General features: G+C 49.0%; 1 protein-coding gene and 1 long non-coding RNA gene across 4 annotated transcripts in view; one reads left to right on the plus strand and one right to left on the minus strand.

The window, feature by feature from the left end:
• LOC139676983 (uncharacterized) overlaps positions 1-1,922 on the minus strand; it is a 36,727-nt gene extending 34,805 nt beyond the window's left edge. The window contains exon 1 of the long non-coding RNA XR_011698756.1: positions 1,426-1,922. This is a non-coding gene — a long non-coding RNA (uncharacterized lncRNA). The remainder of the gene's footprint in view (positions 1-1,425) is intronic.
• On the plus strand, positions 1,871-16,680 carry SLITRK3 (SLIT and NTRK like family member 3). 3 transcript variants are annotated; one of them, XR_011698755.1, is made up of 4 exons: positions 2,990-3,251; positions 4,198-7,258; positions 14,252-14,320; positions 14,976-16,680. XR_011698755.1 is itself a non-coding variant. In XM_071566472.1 (3 exons), exon 3 carries the CDS (start codon positions 4,216-4,218, stop codon positions 7,045-7,047), a length of 2,832 nt encoding a protein of 943 aa, XP_071422573.1. In that variant the 5' UTR covers positions 1,871-2,567; positions 3,041-3,251; positions 4,198-4,215; the 3' UTR covers positions 7,048-10,266. The 3 variants fall into 3 exon arrangements, 2 of the variants coding, with proteins under 2 accessions (XP_071422573.1, XP_071422574.1); XM_071566472.1 differs by lacking the exons at positions 14,252-14,320; positions 14,976-16,680 and adding an exon at positions 1,871-2,567 and having other exon boundaries at positions 3,041-3,251; positions 4,198-10,266; XM_071566473.1 differs by lacking the exons at positions 2,990-3,251; positions 14,252-14,320; positions 14,976-16,680 and adding an exon at positions 1,871-2,567 and having other exon boundaries at positions 4,198-10,266.
• Positions 16,681-17,867: the final 1,187 nt, after the last annotated feature.

Below are 17,867 nucleotides of genomic sequence, written 5' to 3' on the forward strand. Positions count from 1 at the left end.
GATGCGGGGCATGGCCCGCGGTGACTTCTGTCTCCTGGCTGGGGGGACAAGAGGACATGGCCTGGACAAACCCTGGGAGAGCCGCCTGTCCCACCAGCTGAGACTTCTCAACCCGCTGGGAAATTGCGGGGGGATAAAGGATGGAGCGGGAGGAATAAAGGATGGAGCGGGAGGTGCGGGGCGATCGCCCTCCTCCCCCGGGGCATCCCGCGGGGCTGCTTCGTGTCACAGCCGGGCGAGGGCGAGGGCAGGGGCAGAGGGTGTTCGTGGGCCAGGAGCCGGCCCTGCCTGCGGGCAGGGTGTCCGTCCATCCCCGCGGAGCCGCGCAGCGCTCGCTGATCTGCAATCCAGGGGCAACCCCCCAACCCCAGCCCCTCCTCTCCTTCCCCTCTCCCAGTCCCTCTGCACAATCCGACGGCAGGAGCCAGCGAGGAGGATGACGAGCGATATTCGCTGGCATTGGAGAAAGTTGCAAGGTCGGGGCTGCCCCCACCCCTGCAGCCCGGCCCTGCCCCAGGGCCAGCATCCCTGGGGAAGGGGCTCTGACACACGAACACGGCGGGGGACGGTGGGGAGCGCCCATAGGTCGTTTTTCCGAGTTGCTGCCAAAACCGCTGTGTGAGCCTGTTACAAGAACAAACTGTTGTGATTTCCCCTCTCGCCCTTTTTCTCCGCCTCCCCCCCGCTGCTGAAGGGGGGTGTCAGTGCACGGAGCCTGCCGGTACCCCATGTCGCTCCCGCGTCAGAAAATGAATGATGCAGCAATTTAATTAGGAGGGAGCGGTGCGTCCATATTGCACCGGTGGAGGAGAGCTCGGGAGCCGGGGGAAGATGGTTCGTGTCCGCGGGCGCGGACTCTGCGCCCCTGCCCGTGCAGAGCGGCCCCGGGGCGGCGGGACCCCGCGGGCCCCCCGGCACCTTCCGCCCGCACCCGCAGCTTTGCCCCTCAACTTTGTGCCACCGAGCCGCGGTTCCAGTTAAGTCTCCTCCCGGCCGAGTCACCCCGGGATGCGGGAAGGGAATTCGGGTTCAAGGGGACAGCGGGGAGCGCGGGATGCCCCTGGAGTTACGCGGCTCCCGCTGTGCGTGGAGATACGCGCAGATGTGTGCGGGATGGGCGGGCACGGGGTGCGCTCCCGGGGATGCGTGTGCAGGGACGCGCAGGGATGCGCAGGGGTTTGCGCGGGTGCGGAGAGCCGGGATGCACGAAGGAAGCATCTCGGGGGTCACCTCCTGCCCTGCCCGCAGCCCTTCTCTCCCGGCTGGGTGAGACCCAGGGAGCGCAGAGCCCGCAGCCCGCCGTCCCCGACCCCCGCCTACCCCCCCGGCGCATCTCGCCCACCAACTTTCATTCGCGGGCGAGCCGCGCAAACCTCCCGCTGCGCCCCCTGCGCGGATCCTCCGCCCTCCGCGCATCCCCGTTACCTGCCGGCGGCTCCCCGGCCGGGCGGGCACCGCTCTGTGCTCCGCGGGCGCGGCCCCTCCGCCACCGCGCACACCCCGCGCCGGGCGGGAGGATGCGGGAGGTGCCCGATCTCTCCCCCGAGGGTTTTGGCTTTGCGGGAAGCTGCTGGATCCTGGCGAGGCTGCGGGGCGGGAGCGGCGGCGCGGCCCCGGGACGGAGGGCTGGTAGCGGGACCGGGCGGAGAAGGCGCTGGCGGCGGAGGGAGCGGGGCGGTCGGACCGGGACCCCAGGCTGGTCCCCACCACAGCCCTCCGCTGGCACTCGCAATCAGAGCAGCTTTGATTTCTCCAGACTTGGGTTTTTTCCCCTTTTTTTCCTTCCTTTTTTTTTTTTTTTTTAGGAAAGGGGGGATGTGCAAATTCTGCCCCATCCCAGCGGCTTTTTCCTCTCTGATTCTTCTTCGGCTTTTTCCTCCCCCATCTGCTCGTTTCCCACTTCCCTTTCTCTCCGCCAACCAGCCCCCTCCTTCCCTCTAAAAAAAAAAAAAAAAAAAGGCAAGGGAAAAAAACTGTATAGTCAGGGCTTCCCAAATGCGCGCCCCCGACCTGGAGCCAAGCGCGCCCCCTTCATTTGTTCCCCTTCTTGAAGCTCATTTTCATGACGTGGAAAAGCCTGATCCAGGGCAACAACAGCACCACACACACGCACACACACACACACACGCACCGCACACACCGCACACGCACCCGCACACGGGGAGGGAGCGCAGCCCGCGCTCCGCCGCGCCCCAGCCTCCCGCTCCGCGCTGCCGCTGCCCGGAGAAGGCGGCGGCGGCGGCGCTGGAGCCTGCAGCAGCCCCTCTCCTCCCTCCTCCATTGAGTGTGCCAAACAGCAGCTCTGCATCCTAAAGAAGATCATTGAGGGGCTCATTGCATTCCCAGCACGTTTCAGGCTTGCTTCTTTTTTTTTTCCTCCTTCTCCTTTTTTTTTTTTCCTTTTGCCTCAGCTTCAGCAGGAGTAGAGAGAGAGGGAGAGAGAGCCACAGAGAGGGAGAGGCAGAGAGAAACCAGCAATCTTTAAACTCGAGCTTTTTTTTCCCCCCTTCCCCTCTTTTGCTTTTTTTTTTATTGTAACGATGTGCTAAAATCTCTCCTGCAAAACGGTAAGTACAAGCTTTCTGGATCCTTTTGTTTCTGCCTAGGGTCAAAGACACCCCCCTCTTCCAAAAAGAAGATATAATAATCCGCTTTATTTATTTTTTTATTTTCATTACAGCCCTTGCAGAAGAGAAAGAACTTAATATTTTGCAAAGGAGAGACTGATACTGCAATAGAGCTCTCATCTCTCCCTTCTCCCCAATTAGATCCTGGTTTTAATTGCAGAGGTTATTTCTCTTTTCGTGCTTTCAACCGTCTCCTCTTTCCCACAGGGGAGGGTTTCATTTGCAAGTTAATCCTAAGGATTTCTGTTCCTCTGGCATTTTTCTCCCCTAAATGCATCTTTCTGCTCTTAAGTTTGTGGATGGGGGGCAAATTTTTCTAGTTCTTACACGAGGAAGGCAAAAAGGACCTTTTCTATTGAGAGATTAAGACTAAAAGCAAGGATCGCTCCGAATAATTCTAATGGGCATTTCAGGGATTCAAGGAAGGCTGCATCACCGCCGCTATTATTACCATCCTTAGCGTTTCTCTGTGCCCATACATTTAAAATATCTGGTGAAAGGAAGGGTGAAACCATATGTTGAAGGAGCTGCATCTCATTAGTGCAGTATTATTTTCATCCGATTGGAGAAGAATGGTGTCTTCATTCGGGAACGTATATAGTAGGATAGAAAATTTATCGGCTGGTAAGTGCCAAGGTGCTTTTTTTTCTTCCACTTTCAGCTTTTTAACTGGGTCTCCTGCTTGGTCCTGGGGGGCACAAAATGCCCTAATCCGAGGCAGGCTGAGCGTTTCAATCCTAGGTGCCTCTTTAGCTGTCACTTCCCTTTAGATCTGCTGGTCGCATGGGCATGTGCTTTAGAAAGATTAATCGTCTCTAAACGCTTTAATCAGCTAAAATGACTAATATGTGGTATGTATTTATCTGATAATACACCAGTTGCCTTAATTCATCGGCGCATTTGCAAGGGGAAGATTCCCTTTCAAATCAGGGCTGTTAACCATTTACTCTGTTAAAGATGCTGTGGGGATTTCTGAGGGGAACCGTCTTGCCAGGGACATCAGCAAACCTTGCACATTCCTTTGAACTGGCGTGTGGAATATATTGAGCTGGGAGGGAGAGAGATTGGAGGATTGAGGTTCAATAACTTTGGGAGTTTGTGTGTATGAGGGATGTGGTGCGACACCGGAGAAATCTGCCCACTGGTGTTTCCCCCCTGTAGTCAATGCGGGCTATGATGGCTACTAAGCTAAAACTGCACACGAGAGTGAGGTCCGTGTAGTTCCAAACGCTGGTCCTACGATGGACAACATGTAGAGATGCAACACGTTCCTCCCGTGTGCTCGTGTTGCTGTGTGGGGCTGCATGTGCTGTCCTTTTTATAAGTGGCATTTACCACGGGGAGGGGGAGAAGGGAGGCTGCTATCGCGTGATGAAACCGTCTACCATCTCTTTAAGTATAAATCAGGGCAAGGCTCACCCATCCAACACCCCTAGAGTTGGTTGTGAATGTCTGCCCAACAATTGCTGAACTTTCCAAGAGCCTAACACGAGTCTGGCAGGTAGGGGTTTGGTGAAAAGACCAGGGCTGGGCAGAAATACTGAAATCTGCATTTTTCTTCCCCTTGCAGTTTTGTAATCATCAACAAATGATGAAACCTTCCACGGCAGAGACACTTCATAAAGGAAGGATGTTGTGGATAATTCTTCTAAGCACAATTGCTCTAGCATGGACTACACCTATTCCCTTGATAGAGGACTCGGAGGAACTGGATGAGCCCTGCTTTGATCCATGTTACTGTGAAGTGAAGGAGAGCCTTTTCCATATACATTGTGACAACAAAGGATTTATAAATATTAGTCAGATAACAGAGTCATGGTCGAGACCTTTTAAACTTTATCTGCAGAGGAATTCCATGAGGAAATTGTACACCAACAGTTTTCTTCACTTGAACAATGCTGTGTCTATTAACCTTGGGAACAATGCACTGCAGGACATTCAGACAGGGGCTTTTAATGGGCTCCGAGTTCTGAAGAGGTTGTATTTGCACGAAAACAAATTGGACATTTTCAGGAACGACACTTTCCTGGGATTGGAAAGTCTGGAATATCTGCAGGCAGATTACAATGTCATTAAACGGATTGAAAGCGGGGCATTTCGAAATCTAAGTAAATTGAGGGTCCTTATCCTAAATGACAATCTTATCCCCATGCTTCCCACCAATTTATTTAAGTCTGTGTCCTTAACCCACTTGGACTTGCGCGGGAACCGGCTAAAAGTCCTTTCGTACCGCGGGATGTTGGACCATATTGGCAGGAGCCTGATGGAGATCCAGCTGGAGGAGAACCCGTGGAACTGTACATGTGAGATCGTGCAGCTGAAGAGCTGGTTGGAGCGCATCCCCTACACAGCTCTGGTGGGGGACATCACCTGTGAGACCCCTTTCCACTTCCATGGGAAGGACCTGAGGGAAATCAAAAGAAGTAAGCTCTGTCCCATGCTGTCCGACTCCGAGGTGGAAGCCAGCCTGGGCATCCCTCAGCTGTCGTCCAGCAAGGAGAACGCGTGGCCTACCAAGCCTTCCTCCATGCTGTCCTCCTTCCATTTCACCGCCTCCTCTGTTGAGTACAAAACATCCAACAAGCAGCCCAAACCCACCAAGCAGCCCAGGGCACCCCGGCCTCCCCCAACCCCCCGTGGCCTGTACCCCGGGCCCAACCAACCCCCCGTGGCTGCCTACCAGACCCGGCCGCCCATCCCCATCATCTGCCCCACAGGCTGCTCTTGCAGTTTGCACATCAATGACCTGGGCCTGACGGTCAACTGCAAGGAGCGAGGGTTCCACAACATCTCCGAGCTCCTGCCCAGGCCCTTGAACGCCAAGAAGCTGTACCTGAGCGGGAATTTGATCCAGAAAATCTACCGCTCTGATTTCTGGAATTTTTCCTCCTTGGATCTCTTACACCTGGGGAACAACCGGATCTCCTACGTGCAGGACGGGGCGTTCATCAACCTGCCGAACCTCAAGAGCCTGTACCTGAACGGGAATGACATCGAGCGGCTCACCCCGGGCATGTTCCGGGGCCTGCAGAGTTTGCATTACCTGTACTTCGAGTACAACCTGATCAGGGAAATCCAGCCGGCGGCCTTCAGCCTCATGCCCAACCTGAAGCTCCTCTTCCTCAACGACAACCTGCTCCGCACGCTGCCCACCGACGCCTTCGCGGGCACCTCCCTGGCGCGCCTCAACCTGCGCAACAACCACTTCTTGGCGCTGCCCGTGGCCGGGGTTCTGGAGCACCTGCACGCCATCGTCCAGATCGACCTGAAGCTCAACCCCTGGGACTGCACCTGCGACCTGGTGCCGCTCAAGCAGTGGCTGGAGGCGCTCAGCTCTGTCAGTGTGGTGGGCGAGGTGCTGTGCGCCAGCCCCGAACCGCTGGCCCGCCGCGACCTGCGCTCGCTGGAGCTGGCCGCGCTGTGCCCCGCTGCCCTCCGCCCCGCCGCCGCCTCGCCCCCCGCCGCCCCGCCGCCCCCCGCCGCCACCGGCGCGGCCGCCTACGAGCTGCCGCCGGCCGCGGCCGCCGCCGCCGTGCCGCTCTCCGTGCTCATCCTCAGCCTCCTCGTCCTCTTCTTCTCAGCCGTGCTGGTGGCCGCCGGACTCTTCGCCTTCGTGCTGCGCCGCCGCCGGCGGAAGATGCCGTTCCGCGGCCCGCGGGCGGAGGCGGCGGACCTGGGCGCGGTGCCGCTGCGCTGCCCGCGGCTGTGCCCCGAGGGCGGCGGGGGCGGCGGCGGGGGCGGCGGCGGCGGGGGGGGCACCGGCGAGCGGTCCCCGGAGAAGGCGCCCCCGGCGGGCCACGTCTACGACTACATCCCGCACCCGGTGACCCAGATGTGCAACAACCCCATCTACAAGCCGCGGGAGGAGGAGGAGGCGGCGGGCGGCGGCGGCGGCGGCGGCGGCGGCGAGGCGGCCGAGCTGCTGCGGGGCGGCGGCGAGCGCGGCTTCGCCCACCCCGCCGTCCCCGCCGCCGCGCCGGAGCCCGGCAGCAGCTACCGCACCTTGCTGGAGAAGGAGCAGGAGTGGAGCCTGGCCGTGTCCAGCTCGCAGCTCAACACCATCGTGGCCGTGCATCCCCAGCACCCCGCGGGCGGAGGGCTGGCGGCGGGCGCGCTCGGGGTGGCGGCGGCGGGGGCAGCCCCGCGGGACCGCGACCGCCCGCCGCCCTGCGCCGTGGGGTTCGTGGACTGCCTGTACGGCACCGTGCCCAAGCTGAAGGAACTCCACGTCCACCCCCCCGGCATGCAATACCCGGACCTGCAGCAGGACGCCAGGCTGAAGGAGACCCTGCTCTTCGCGGCCGGCAAGGGCTTCCCGGACCACCAAACCCCCACAAGCGAATACCTCGAGTTAAGGGCCAAACTCCAAACCAAGCCGGATTACCTCGAAGTCCTGGAGAAGACCACGTACCGGTTCTGACCGCCGCCCCGCCGCCCGCCCGGCCCCGCCGCCCGCGGGCACAGGATAATACAGCTGTGCGCTCTGCCCCGCCAGATGTGCGCGCTGCGGGGCAGGGCCCTTCTCAGATCAGTAATCGACGAAGTGCCTTCGCAGACTTTTGCCAGCAGATGTTAATCAATCATTATTTTTTATACTGAAACTGAGACTTTGACTGTGCCATGTCATAAAGGTATATTATTATTATTATTATATTATTATTATCGGGGATCTTTGTATTGATCCTGATTAAGTAAATTCTATGTGTGTCTCTCTCTCTCTTTTTTCTTTTCCTTTATCCTTTTTCTTTTGGTTTCTTTATTCTTGTTTGTTTTGTTGGCTTTTTTTTTTCCTTTGCAAGTAAAACTTTCTTGATATTTTCCCCTGGAGGGGAGGGGGAGGGAAGATGGCATTTTATGGTTTGCTTTCTTCTTGCCCATCATGGCACAGATTCTGTACATTTATTTAAAAGAAAAAAAAATGCAAAGAAGCAAACGAGCGCAGTTTGCTGCATGCCTGGAAACTGCAAGAGGGAAGGGAGGGGAGGGTCTTGCTCGAATGTCTCACTCTTGTCTCTCTCCCTCCCTCGCACGCACACTCACTCTCACCCTCCCGCACCTCCCGCCAGCCCGGCCCCTCCGCGCAGGGCGGGAGCGGGGCCCGGGGGCCGCGGAGGGAATCCCGGGGGCTGGGGGAAGCCCCCCGGAGCCGAGCAGCCCAAAGGATGTCACCACGTGGCGCACACACACCTAGGGGATGCTCAGTGACACTTCATCATGACGCCATGGTTTTTTGGAGGACATCCTCACTTTCCTAATAAAAGCAACATGCAAATATACAGAAAAAGGGGAAAAAAGGAAAAAAAAAAAGAAAAAAAGCTACTGGGCACCTCTCACTAACAGCTTTGTAGGAAGCACTTTTAATGTTTTCTCTCATGCACACATACACACACACACACACACACACAAAGGTACAACAATGTGCATATATTTATTCTGTAATTTCAAGTGAATATAAATTGTAAAGGTAATGTTTAATCATTGTACAGTGATGCGTCTGGTATAGCTTTCCTAATAAAACGTTTTGAAAAAAAAAGCATATATATATATATATATATACACACCCCCAAATATATATATATATATATATATAGGAATACAAAGCTTGAACCTGAAACTTCAGCTTCCCCCACGGAGATTTCCTTCCCTCTCATAACCTTGAACGCTATTTTATTAATAACAGCTCAGTGCACTGTGATGTTAACAGAGAAAAAACCCTGTACAGCGTCTCTTGCCAAGATACCACCCGAGACTGTCACAAATCCGATTTGCGATCTGTATCCCTGCTGTACTGTGCTGATAGTTAAAAATATCGGGAAATTTGGGAGTGCATCCCGCCGGAGCGCTGGCTCCCGGCCTGCTGGAGGCACCGAGGCATCGCTGTGTGATCCCGGCGCTCGCAACCGCAGTCCGTGCGGGGTGAGCAGTTAAAATGCGCAGCAGAGGGTGGGGGAATTAAACCGCATTTCCAGTTTGGAATGGGGTGATGCGATCTGGAAAAGCATCCCAGTGGCCGCAGCCTCCCGGTCCTTCTCCCCGCTCCCGCTGAAAGCGGAGCGACACCAAAGACGATGGGATTTCCCTCCCCGGGCAGGTCCCGGTTGGTATCTTGTCCGCGTTGGTATCTTGTCCCCGTTGTCACCACCTGGTCCCCGCCGGTGTCGTGGCCCCGCGGGGCCGGGTCGGGCGCGGTGCGCGGCCCCGCGCGGCCGCCAGGTGGCGCCGCAGCCCCAGCGCTGGAGCGGGAGCGCGCCCGGCCTTGGGCACGAACCCGCTCCCGGAGCCGCTCCCGCATCCCGACCCCGCTCCCGGAGCGGCTCCCGCCCCTCGCCCGCCCCGCTGAATGTACCCCCGGGCGCCTTATACAGGGGCGGGGCGCTGCCCTGAAGTTCTTCAACCAGGGAGTTTTACACAGAAATATCCAATCTAATATAACTTGTCCGGACAGCGGGCGGGGTGATTTATCCAGGTGTTGTGTGGAGGTTATGCCCCCGCTGAGCTCCAAAGGTGCTGCCCGCAGCGCTCTGTCCCGAGGGGACTGGGATTTGTCACCTCCCGGCGCAGGGTCACATCCCCAAGGTCACTCTCCCGACCATCCGCCCTCCTTCCTCTGGGGAACAGCTTGGTTTCGCCCCGCACAATGCGTTTTAATGGTGATAAACCCAAAAATACTTGTTTTCCCTGCAATGTCGCTATTTGCAGCTCCAGCCAGGATGCTCATTGCAGGCTTTTTGAAAGGGTCCATCTGTCTTGGAGAGTCATGGTAGTAACTGAGTGTGTCTGGAGACAGAGGGGCAGCTCCAAACGTCTGTGAATCATTTCCATAACATCAGTAAAAATGTTACTCATTTGAATTCCCTCTGTTGAGTTGATACCGTGTTTTATCACTGCTGCCTTCAGCTCTAATCTGTTGAGGTTTGTTCATTTGTTTGTTGTGTTATTCATTTTATTTTGTTTATTTCTAAAATGGTTAATAGAAGAGCATGCACGTGCTAAAAGTATTAAACATGCAAGTGCAAAGGCCAGATCCTTCTTATCATAATTGTAACAATTACATTGATAAGCCTACATGCAAGTAATGCGTGGAGCTGGATAAATCAGGTTAAAGTACAACCCCCAGTGAGAGTGGTGCTGTATACATTTGGCAATGTCATCAAACCCCCAAGTGTTCATACTTGTATCCAAATAGAGTAAAGCCGGTTGCAAATAATGTTTATATTTTAATTAAACTGCAGAAAGGCAAGAGAATTTCAACATAACTATAGGCAGTAATCTCGCCTGTGGATGGTGAGGAGATCTATTTATTCAGTGGAAATAAATTTGTTCTATGAGAATGGAATTTTGTATTAAAAGATGATTTTTGGCTTACGTTGAGTTATTTTTCTTTCCTTGCATAGGAAACCTCCTTTTTCCTTGTGTACTGAGATGATTTGGGGATGATTTGCTCTGGAATTGTTGACAATATTTAAGTGTGATGTCTGAAGGGTATTTTGATGACTTTTATTTCATTATTTCATTGTGTTGAGCTGAGGCTGAGTGGGAGGCAGCAAGAGTTTCCACTGCAGGAAACAAAAGTGGATCCATCATCTCTGCTCTAATGGGTAGATCTTTACATGCTTCAACCCAAGTTACATTAATAGGGAATATTAATGATAATTATATCATTATCAGCAGTATGACTGGTAATATTCATGATACTGGGAAGGAATCAAATAAAGTCAAAGTGGTCTGCAGTGACATTAGAGCTGTTTGATGGGATGCTATTTTAAATAAATATTTTTTTAGCTTATTTCATTGTTGTACAAGTACCTGGTATGGGCTTGAGCAGTTCAGCTTGTGGGGTGCTGGTAGTAAAACTTTCAGCATATCTTTGGTCTATTCACTCATTGACTATATTGAAATTCTTCCTACAGGTGGAAAAGAACAAGGCCAGGTAAGTCCCAGTTATTAAAAGCAGGGGAATAGAAAAAATGGTGCTCAATTATTGGTGCTTTTTGTATTTCCTGGCTGTTTCCTTGATGTCACTGTCATGTTCTACCCTCGGTTAAAAGGTTTGCTTGGGAATTGCTTCATGGATCTCTTGAGTGTATCAATAATGAGAGAAAGATGTTAATTGTTATGGTATGAATAATAATCTGGATTTTGGGAAGTGTCTGTCGCAGGAAGACAGGACCTGTGTTGCTCTGGTCAGATGAGTATTGAGAGTGAGAATCTCATTTATTAGGAGGTTCAGTGAATATGAATTAAGCTGTGGTAGCTCAAGGTTTTGTCAGAGGCCTTTCCAGACAAAACACATTTGAGTGTGGCTGATTTGGTTTTAAGCTAGAAATGTGTGGTTTTGTCCATCTTATGTGCTCTCTGTGAACTTCTACAGCACCAGGAGAGAAAGGCCTCTGAAAAATGTCAGTCTGCAGTGCTCTGCATTTCTGAAGAACTCAGGTGTGCCAGCAGCACTTCATGAGCTCTCTGCTGCTTCCAATTGCTTCAAGTACCTACTTCACACAAACAAGACGTGATGATTTGGGTTTGGGTTTAACAAAAATGTTCACAGGGAAAAAGTGTGTAGAATTTGGCTGTAACTGTGGCAGTTCATTGCTCAGCTACATCGCTCAACCACAGGGTAGGACTTCTGGCAGAGCTCCAGCCACTTAGGTGGGAACTTGTTCCAGGATTGCACTTCTTCCAAAGGTATTTACTTTTACAGCCTGGATTTATGTGCACTTGGAAGTCAGGCTGCTGTGCATTGCATATTCCCATTTTCTGAGTTTTCCAAGCCTTGATTCTAAATCTGACTGTCTCGTAGCTGAGTTTCACAGTGAATTTCTGTGTGTGTGTATTTACGAGTGGGTTATACAGTACAACACAGTTGTTCTCAGGGGAGGAAGTGGAAATCCACACAATATGTAGTTTCATGACAGCTCTTTGTACAAAAAATTGCTATTTTTTTAATCCTGATGTGAGTGGAAATGCATCTCCTCTTTCCAATTCTTGAAATATTTCTAGTTTGATTGGGCAAGTGTAACTACGCCCCTGTTTGAAGCCTGTTTGAGCTGGTGGAAGATTTGAAATGTGCTTGGAACAAACCCTTGAGTGGGTCTGGACTGGAGGCCCAATTCTGCTCCCTTGGAGCCAGTGTTGGCACCACATTATTCTCAGTTTTAGTCAACAGACTTGAATGAAGAGCAAAATCTGATCTCAGAAAATTACAACATATATTAAGTGGATTCAAGTATGTTGAGACAAGTATTTCCTGTGACTAGTTCAGAATAAAATGAGTCATGGTACAGAGAAAATGGTTTTGTACCAATTCAATAATTTTTCTTATTGACCTCACTCACAAATTAATGCTTTTGATTTTAAAATAAGGACATTTACATCAAGACAAATTAGTTTAGACCTGATGTCATTGGTAACCAGCTACCCAAGGAGATTATTAACATAACAATTGCAAAGTATTTGGAAATACCTTATTAGCATTTTGTTTTTCTTTGAAAACAAGAATATTAAGGTCCCTTCCAACCCAAGCCATTCCATGATTAACAGGCACTGACAACTGCATTTTAAATTTTTTTTAAATGACTTTTCCTTGTTCCTTATGATTTCTCAGTTGTAAAATTATGTCCTTCTCATTTTTGTTGAGGTTGTTGGGGCAGTTTGGGATGTTTCTGAGGGAAGTATTAGCTCTGCTACACATGGGGTTCCCCAGGAGGCTGCTGGGGTGAAACTTTTAGGTTATTTTTGATCACTGGGAAGGTATTTGGAAACACTCCCCTGTGGTGGCATTTGCTGTTAAATTGGTGGATATTGTGGTGTTTTTCAGAACAAAGATGGATCATTTCAGTGGAAAAATGACAGCAGAAGGCTCAAAGGAGCCACTGGCATTGCAATAGGAATGCTCTGCCCCACATCACAGTGGGCAGTCTCTGCAGGGTGGATGTTGCATCAGTCATTGCACTTTGGAATGTTAAGGATGGTAATTGTAAATGTGTTATTTTTAGGCCTTATGGAGATGTACATGCAATACTCAGCTGTTGGGTGCCTTAAAAAGAATAGATACAAATAGAGGGCATTGCCCAACATAAAATATGAATAACTCAGTCATGTCATATCCTGAATCTTTAATGTCCATTTACTTTTCCTAACGTCTGTATTTCTCTACTAGAATTTTCTAAATCTCTCAAGAATATCCTGTGGGTTCTATGAATCCTGAAGAAATATTTGATGTTAGCCAAGGTTCAAATCTCCCAGTATTTGGGAATTCAAACAAATGCCACTAACTGTGGAGGAATATCCTGCCCATGGCATGTGGCACAGCAATTTGGCACGTTGTTGTAGCACGGTGCCAGCAAGGGAGGTTCTCTGTAGCAATGAGATTATTCCAAGCAGGAATTCCTGAATTGTGATAAATCACTATTGGAATGGAAAGGCCCTGAGATGTTCTGCACTGCCATCCCTGCTGCTGGTGGTGGCACTTGGCACCATTGCCAAGGTTACTGTCACAGCAACTCTAAAATACCAACCAAACAACCAAAAACAGCAAAAGGAAGGTTTGGGAGTCTTTATCCTACAGGGATCATCCATCTGAAGTTAATGACTTTCTCCAAATGTTACAGTGGCATTAATATACTGTTATGGGATTTTTATGGTTTGTTTTTTTGTTGTTTTTTTTTTGCTTTCCTCAGCTTTACTTTGCTTTTCCAGAGACAGTACCTGGTTTACATGTTAAACAACTGCAGGAATATATTTGTTGATATTTTTTTAGACTAGTTTAAAGCTAAGTCTGTCACAACAGTAACTGTCCTAAACTGAGATGACTTTTCTAGAAAGTTACGTAAACCTTTGGTTTTGTACTTGGTCTCTAAGTGATTATATGTTTATAAATATACATATATAAAATGCCCGTTGTCTGGATAACTCTTAATCTGTCACTGAGCTTTGGTGGCTTTGCAAAACAAAGTTAATTAATGGTTTGGAGTTGGTTTTTTTTTTAGTTCTGTGATTGTTTGGCTTGATTTTATTCCATGTATGACTGGTGAGAGGGAAATATTGCTGTGTGAAAATTCTCATCAAACTGTACTTTTTAACAGGACTTTCACATTTATTTATTTCTGTTCTTTTCTTTGGAGAATGAAGGAGTTATGCTCAAAAGAGCACAGGAATTGCCACTCAGGCTTAGAGCTGAAATGTGTTCACTCTGCTGTGTCCTCTCACTCCTGAGAGTGCCCAGGACAGTCTGACTCAAAGAGAGAGGGAAGAAATTCCCACTAGTGAGATTATGGATGTGACCAGCTAATTTATTCCACCCTGATAAATCCAGTCCCTGGGGTACTGCACCACTGAAGATACCACTCCAATGTGCACTTAGAAAAATCATGTTGTAGTATTTTGGTGAAAAACAAGCTTTAAAAAAGCTGGGCATTGGTAATGAGTGCTGGGAATTGAAAATTTTGTCTCTGTCTTCTTTAGGAAACTCATCCAGAGTTTCTCTGGTGCTGTTAAACTGCCCTGCAAGGGCACATCTGATCAGTCGTCCCCAAAGCACTGCTGACATAGATGTGTAGCTAATGCATTATTCTTAATTAGAGAGCAATTTCTTGTGGCATCACTTCTGTTATGTTTTCTTGCAGTGACCCAAAACCCCTGGCTGCTTTGGAAAGTGGATAGTATTGGCAAGCAAAGAAATATGGCAAGTAAAGGTATTTTTTAGATCCAGTTTATGTCAGTGTTTCCTTCAAAGAAAGGACAAATCACAGCTCTGGGCTCCTTGTTCTGCTGCCCTGAGGAGGAGTAAAGGCACTGATTGAGGCAAAGAGTCATTATTTAATCTGTGGTTAATTCTCCTTTTCAGTTTTAAACCAATAAAATAAGAACTGTGGATGTATTTAATTGATATTTATATATAAATTTATATATGTACATTCCTCCTGTGAGCAGTGAGGGGTTGTTACCACAGCCTGGAATGCTGATAGAAGGAATGACAATGGCATTGCTGGGAGATGGGTGAAGCTGTGACAGGTGGGAACAGTGCCAGGGCTAACAGTGCAAATGGCACCTGACAGTCAAGTGCCTGTCCCTGGGGTAGAGACAGTCGATAAGCCTGTGAAAACCTTGTTGAAAACTCTTTAGAGCAGGTAAACAAATATCTCACAGAACCCCATTTTTCTGGCCTCTGGCCCAGGTTCTCAACCTGCCTCCAGGTCATTGGCATTCTCAGTATTGCTTTGACCTTTCTGCATGCTCAGATATTCCTTTGACTGACAATGAGTTCTAACCCTCTGTTAGCACATTGACCACGTGCATGGAGTGGAGACCAACTGAAAATGTGGTTCTCTCTGTTGGGTTTTTCTGTAGAGTGGTGTATTGCACCTCAAGACTTCCCTCTGTACCGACTGGATTGCCCAACTCAGCCTTGTGGCAGCCTCCCGAGGTTGGCCTTGTGCTCTGCCAGCCCCTACAAGCCAACCAAAGCCTGGTAAAGCCTTCAGAGCACAAACCCCTGGTCAGATGGATCCCTAAGAGCTACACTTCAGGGATAAAGTGGAGATATCCCTAAGAGCTACACTTCAGGGATAAAGAGGAGATATTCCTAAAATTAGTTGCTGTCAACTCAAAGAAGGAGTAACTTCCTCCTGTGTTGTTACTTCTGGAACAGGGACATGTATGTCATGGAGGTGCTGATACTGAGTTTGTACAGTATGTACATATATACTGGGTGTATATTCAAGTTTGTATCCAGGGATATGCTGTTAAAGTGTAGAACTGGATTTTTGGAAAGTTCTGGGGGATTCAGGAACGTGGCTTGCTTTGGACTGTTGTTTCGAAATGGGCATTTTGGTTAAGAAGCTAAAAATAGCCACTTTATGACCTACATTCTCAATGTAGGTCAGTGGAGGCACTTCTCAGACGTATTAGCATTTTGGACACTTAATCTCAGCAGCATATTGCATCTCCTAGAATAGGTTAGTAGAGGCAAGGCAGGAGAAACTGCTGCATCTCGAGTCGTTCCGAAAGGTTGCCAAGTTTCTCAGGAACCAGAGTGGTAGAATATAATGAGGATTATATTTAATTCAGGCTGGAGAGGCAACCATGGGGTGTGCAGCAGAGGCAGCTCAGATCATCTTGGCTCTGTGGGGGAGGCAGAATTTATAGCTAGCTAAAAAGCAAGCTGTGTGTGCATTTGTGTGTATATATATATTTATATATATATATGTATATACAAATTTGTGTATGTGTATATAACACTGCGTGTATATATGTATGTATGTATATGCCTAAAATGTATAATACCTGTATCTATAGATATGTATACATTTCTATGAATTTATATTTCTCTATATAAATAGTCATGCAACTATGGGAACTCACAAGGGTGTCCTTTTCTTTAAAACAACAAAAAGCTGCTTCCATTAATATCAAGTTGGCACAAATGTCTTAAGTTTTCGTTTCTGTTTAGAAACAGTGGTGCTTGTGGTTGAGCACAAGCCTGGAAGGGCTTTACTCTTCCAGAGGACTTGGAGTAATTCATTAGCTGTTCTACTTTTGTGAAATAAAGTGGTGGCCAAAATGACTCAGGGCTGGTTTTACAGGCAAACCAAGTGGGTTGTTGACTGTTCAGAAGCCTCTGTTGTGCTCACAGAGTTTTGATGGTGAAATATTTTCATTGATAATTATTCTGGTTGCTGCTAATGCCCAGCTATTGCTAATGGCTTGAACAGAGGAAAAAAAGATGAATGTTCTGCTCTAAAGTAAGTTATCTGAAGTCTGATTATGTTGACTCAGTGATGTATGGATTTCCATTTAGGGTCAGGATGTTGGACTGTAAATCAAGAATCTTAGCTCAGTGAACAGCTACTTTGGGATGTCTTTTATGTTATAATTGATTCTAAATAATTTCAATTCATCATCAGAACAAGCTATACCTTAATTCATGATAAGCTCAAAGGATCTCTTAGCTGGAAACCCATTCATATCAGGGTGAATTTTGCACTTGACTTCGGTGGGGTTGAATCAGGTCAGAGTATTTCATTCAGCGCTGGCATAAAAACAATCTTGTAGTTGTGCAACTATTAATTAAAATTGTAATTTTGTAATAAAAGCAGCCTAAAAATGACTTACTAGTTATGTATTCTATGGATATATCACCTTTCTGTGGTTGGGATGTGTTGGCATTGGTGTTGATGTTGTGTTGCTGGTCGTTACTCTGAGTTTGCCCCGAGTGGAGCTGGAACCAGCTCAGCCCCTGGAATAACACCCCGTTATACTCTGCAGTTGGAGGGAAAAGCTGCACAGTAATGATCCCTGTCAGCATTCCTTAAGCTGTCTGCCTGCAATGGGGGCTGATTGCTGAATTGCCACATGTGTTGTGCTGGAATAAATGAGTAAATGTAGGTCATGGCAACGTGGATTTGTCAGGAGGGTTTTGGCTCCCGTGTGGCAAAGCCCCTTCCCGGCTCCGACTGCACAACGTGCTCGGGGCTGGTGCTGCTGCAGAGAAGTGTCCTTGTCCCTCCACCAGTGCCCAGGTCATCAGAGCAACGTGGGGCTGTCATGCTGCCAATCTGCCATCGTTTGCAAACTGTAATGTGATTAGAAAGCAAAAGAGGGAGAAGGAATTATCCCTTTGCCTCCTTTAAGGCAGAAGACAAGCAAATACGAAATATCACGGAAATCGAAACAAACACCCAGTGGCTCGAAATGTATGACATTGAGTGAAATATTTCTTCTAAGCTTCTTGATTATGCTTTGCCTTATTATTTCATCTGGAGGAAATAAGCACCTTATGGGAAAGTGCTTCCCAATCACTTTTGCATTAATGTTACAGTGAAACTCCCTGTGATATATAGCTGCCTGTTCAAGAAAATAGGTCATTTCCATACAAATGTCATATTTCTATGCAGAAAATATGCTGAATTCATACACTATCCTCTAGTTAAAGCAATCCCTTTGCTGGTTTTGTGATTTCAGCATATTTGCCTGAGTGAAGACAACCAGAAGAGAGGAGCAGAAAAAATGATTATTTTTTAATTAACTCATGCAGGCCTAATGTCAGGCTAAGCACTTGAATGCAGCGTCTCTGGGGCATGCACAAGGAAGATCATCCTCAAATGGCTAATTTCTCCTTTTAGCAAGAAGCCTCAGAATTCGAGCAGAGTGAATCACAAAGCTCAGAGAGCCACTGCTTTGCTGAGAGTCTGGAGACTTTGGGAAATAAGTTTGTCTGATGTCACTTGTTCAAGAAGATGC

Source organism: Pithys albifrons, chromosome 11, assembly GCF_047495875.1.
Source record: "Pithys albifrons albifrons isolate INPA30051 chromosome 11, PitAlb_v1, whole genome shotgun sequence".
Classification (NCBI taxonomy): Eukaryota; Metazoa; Chordata; class Aves; order Passeriformes; family Thamnophilidae; genus Pithys; species Pithys albifrons.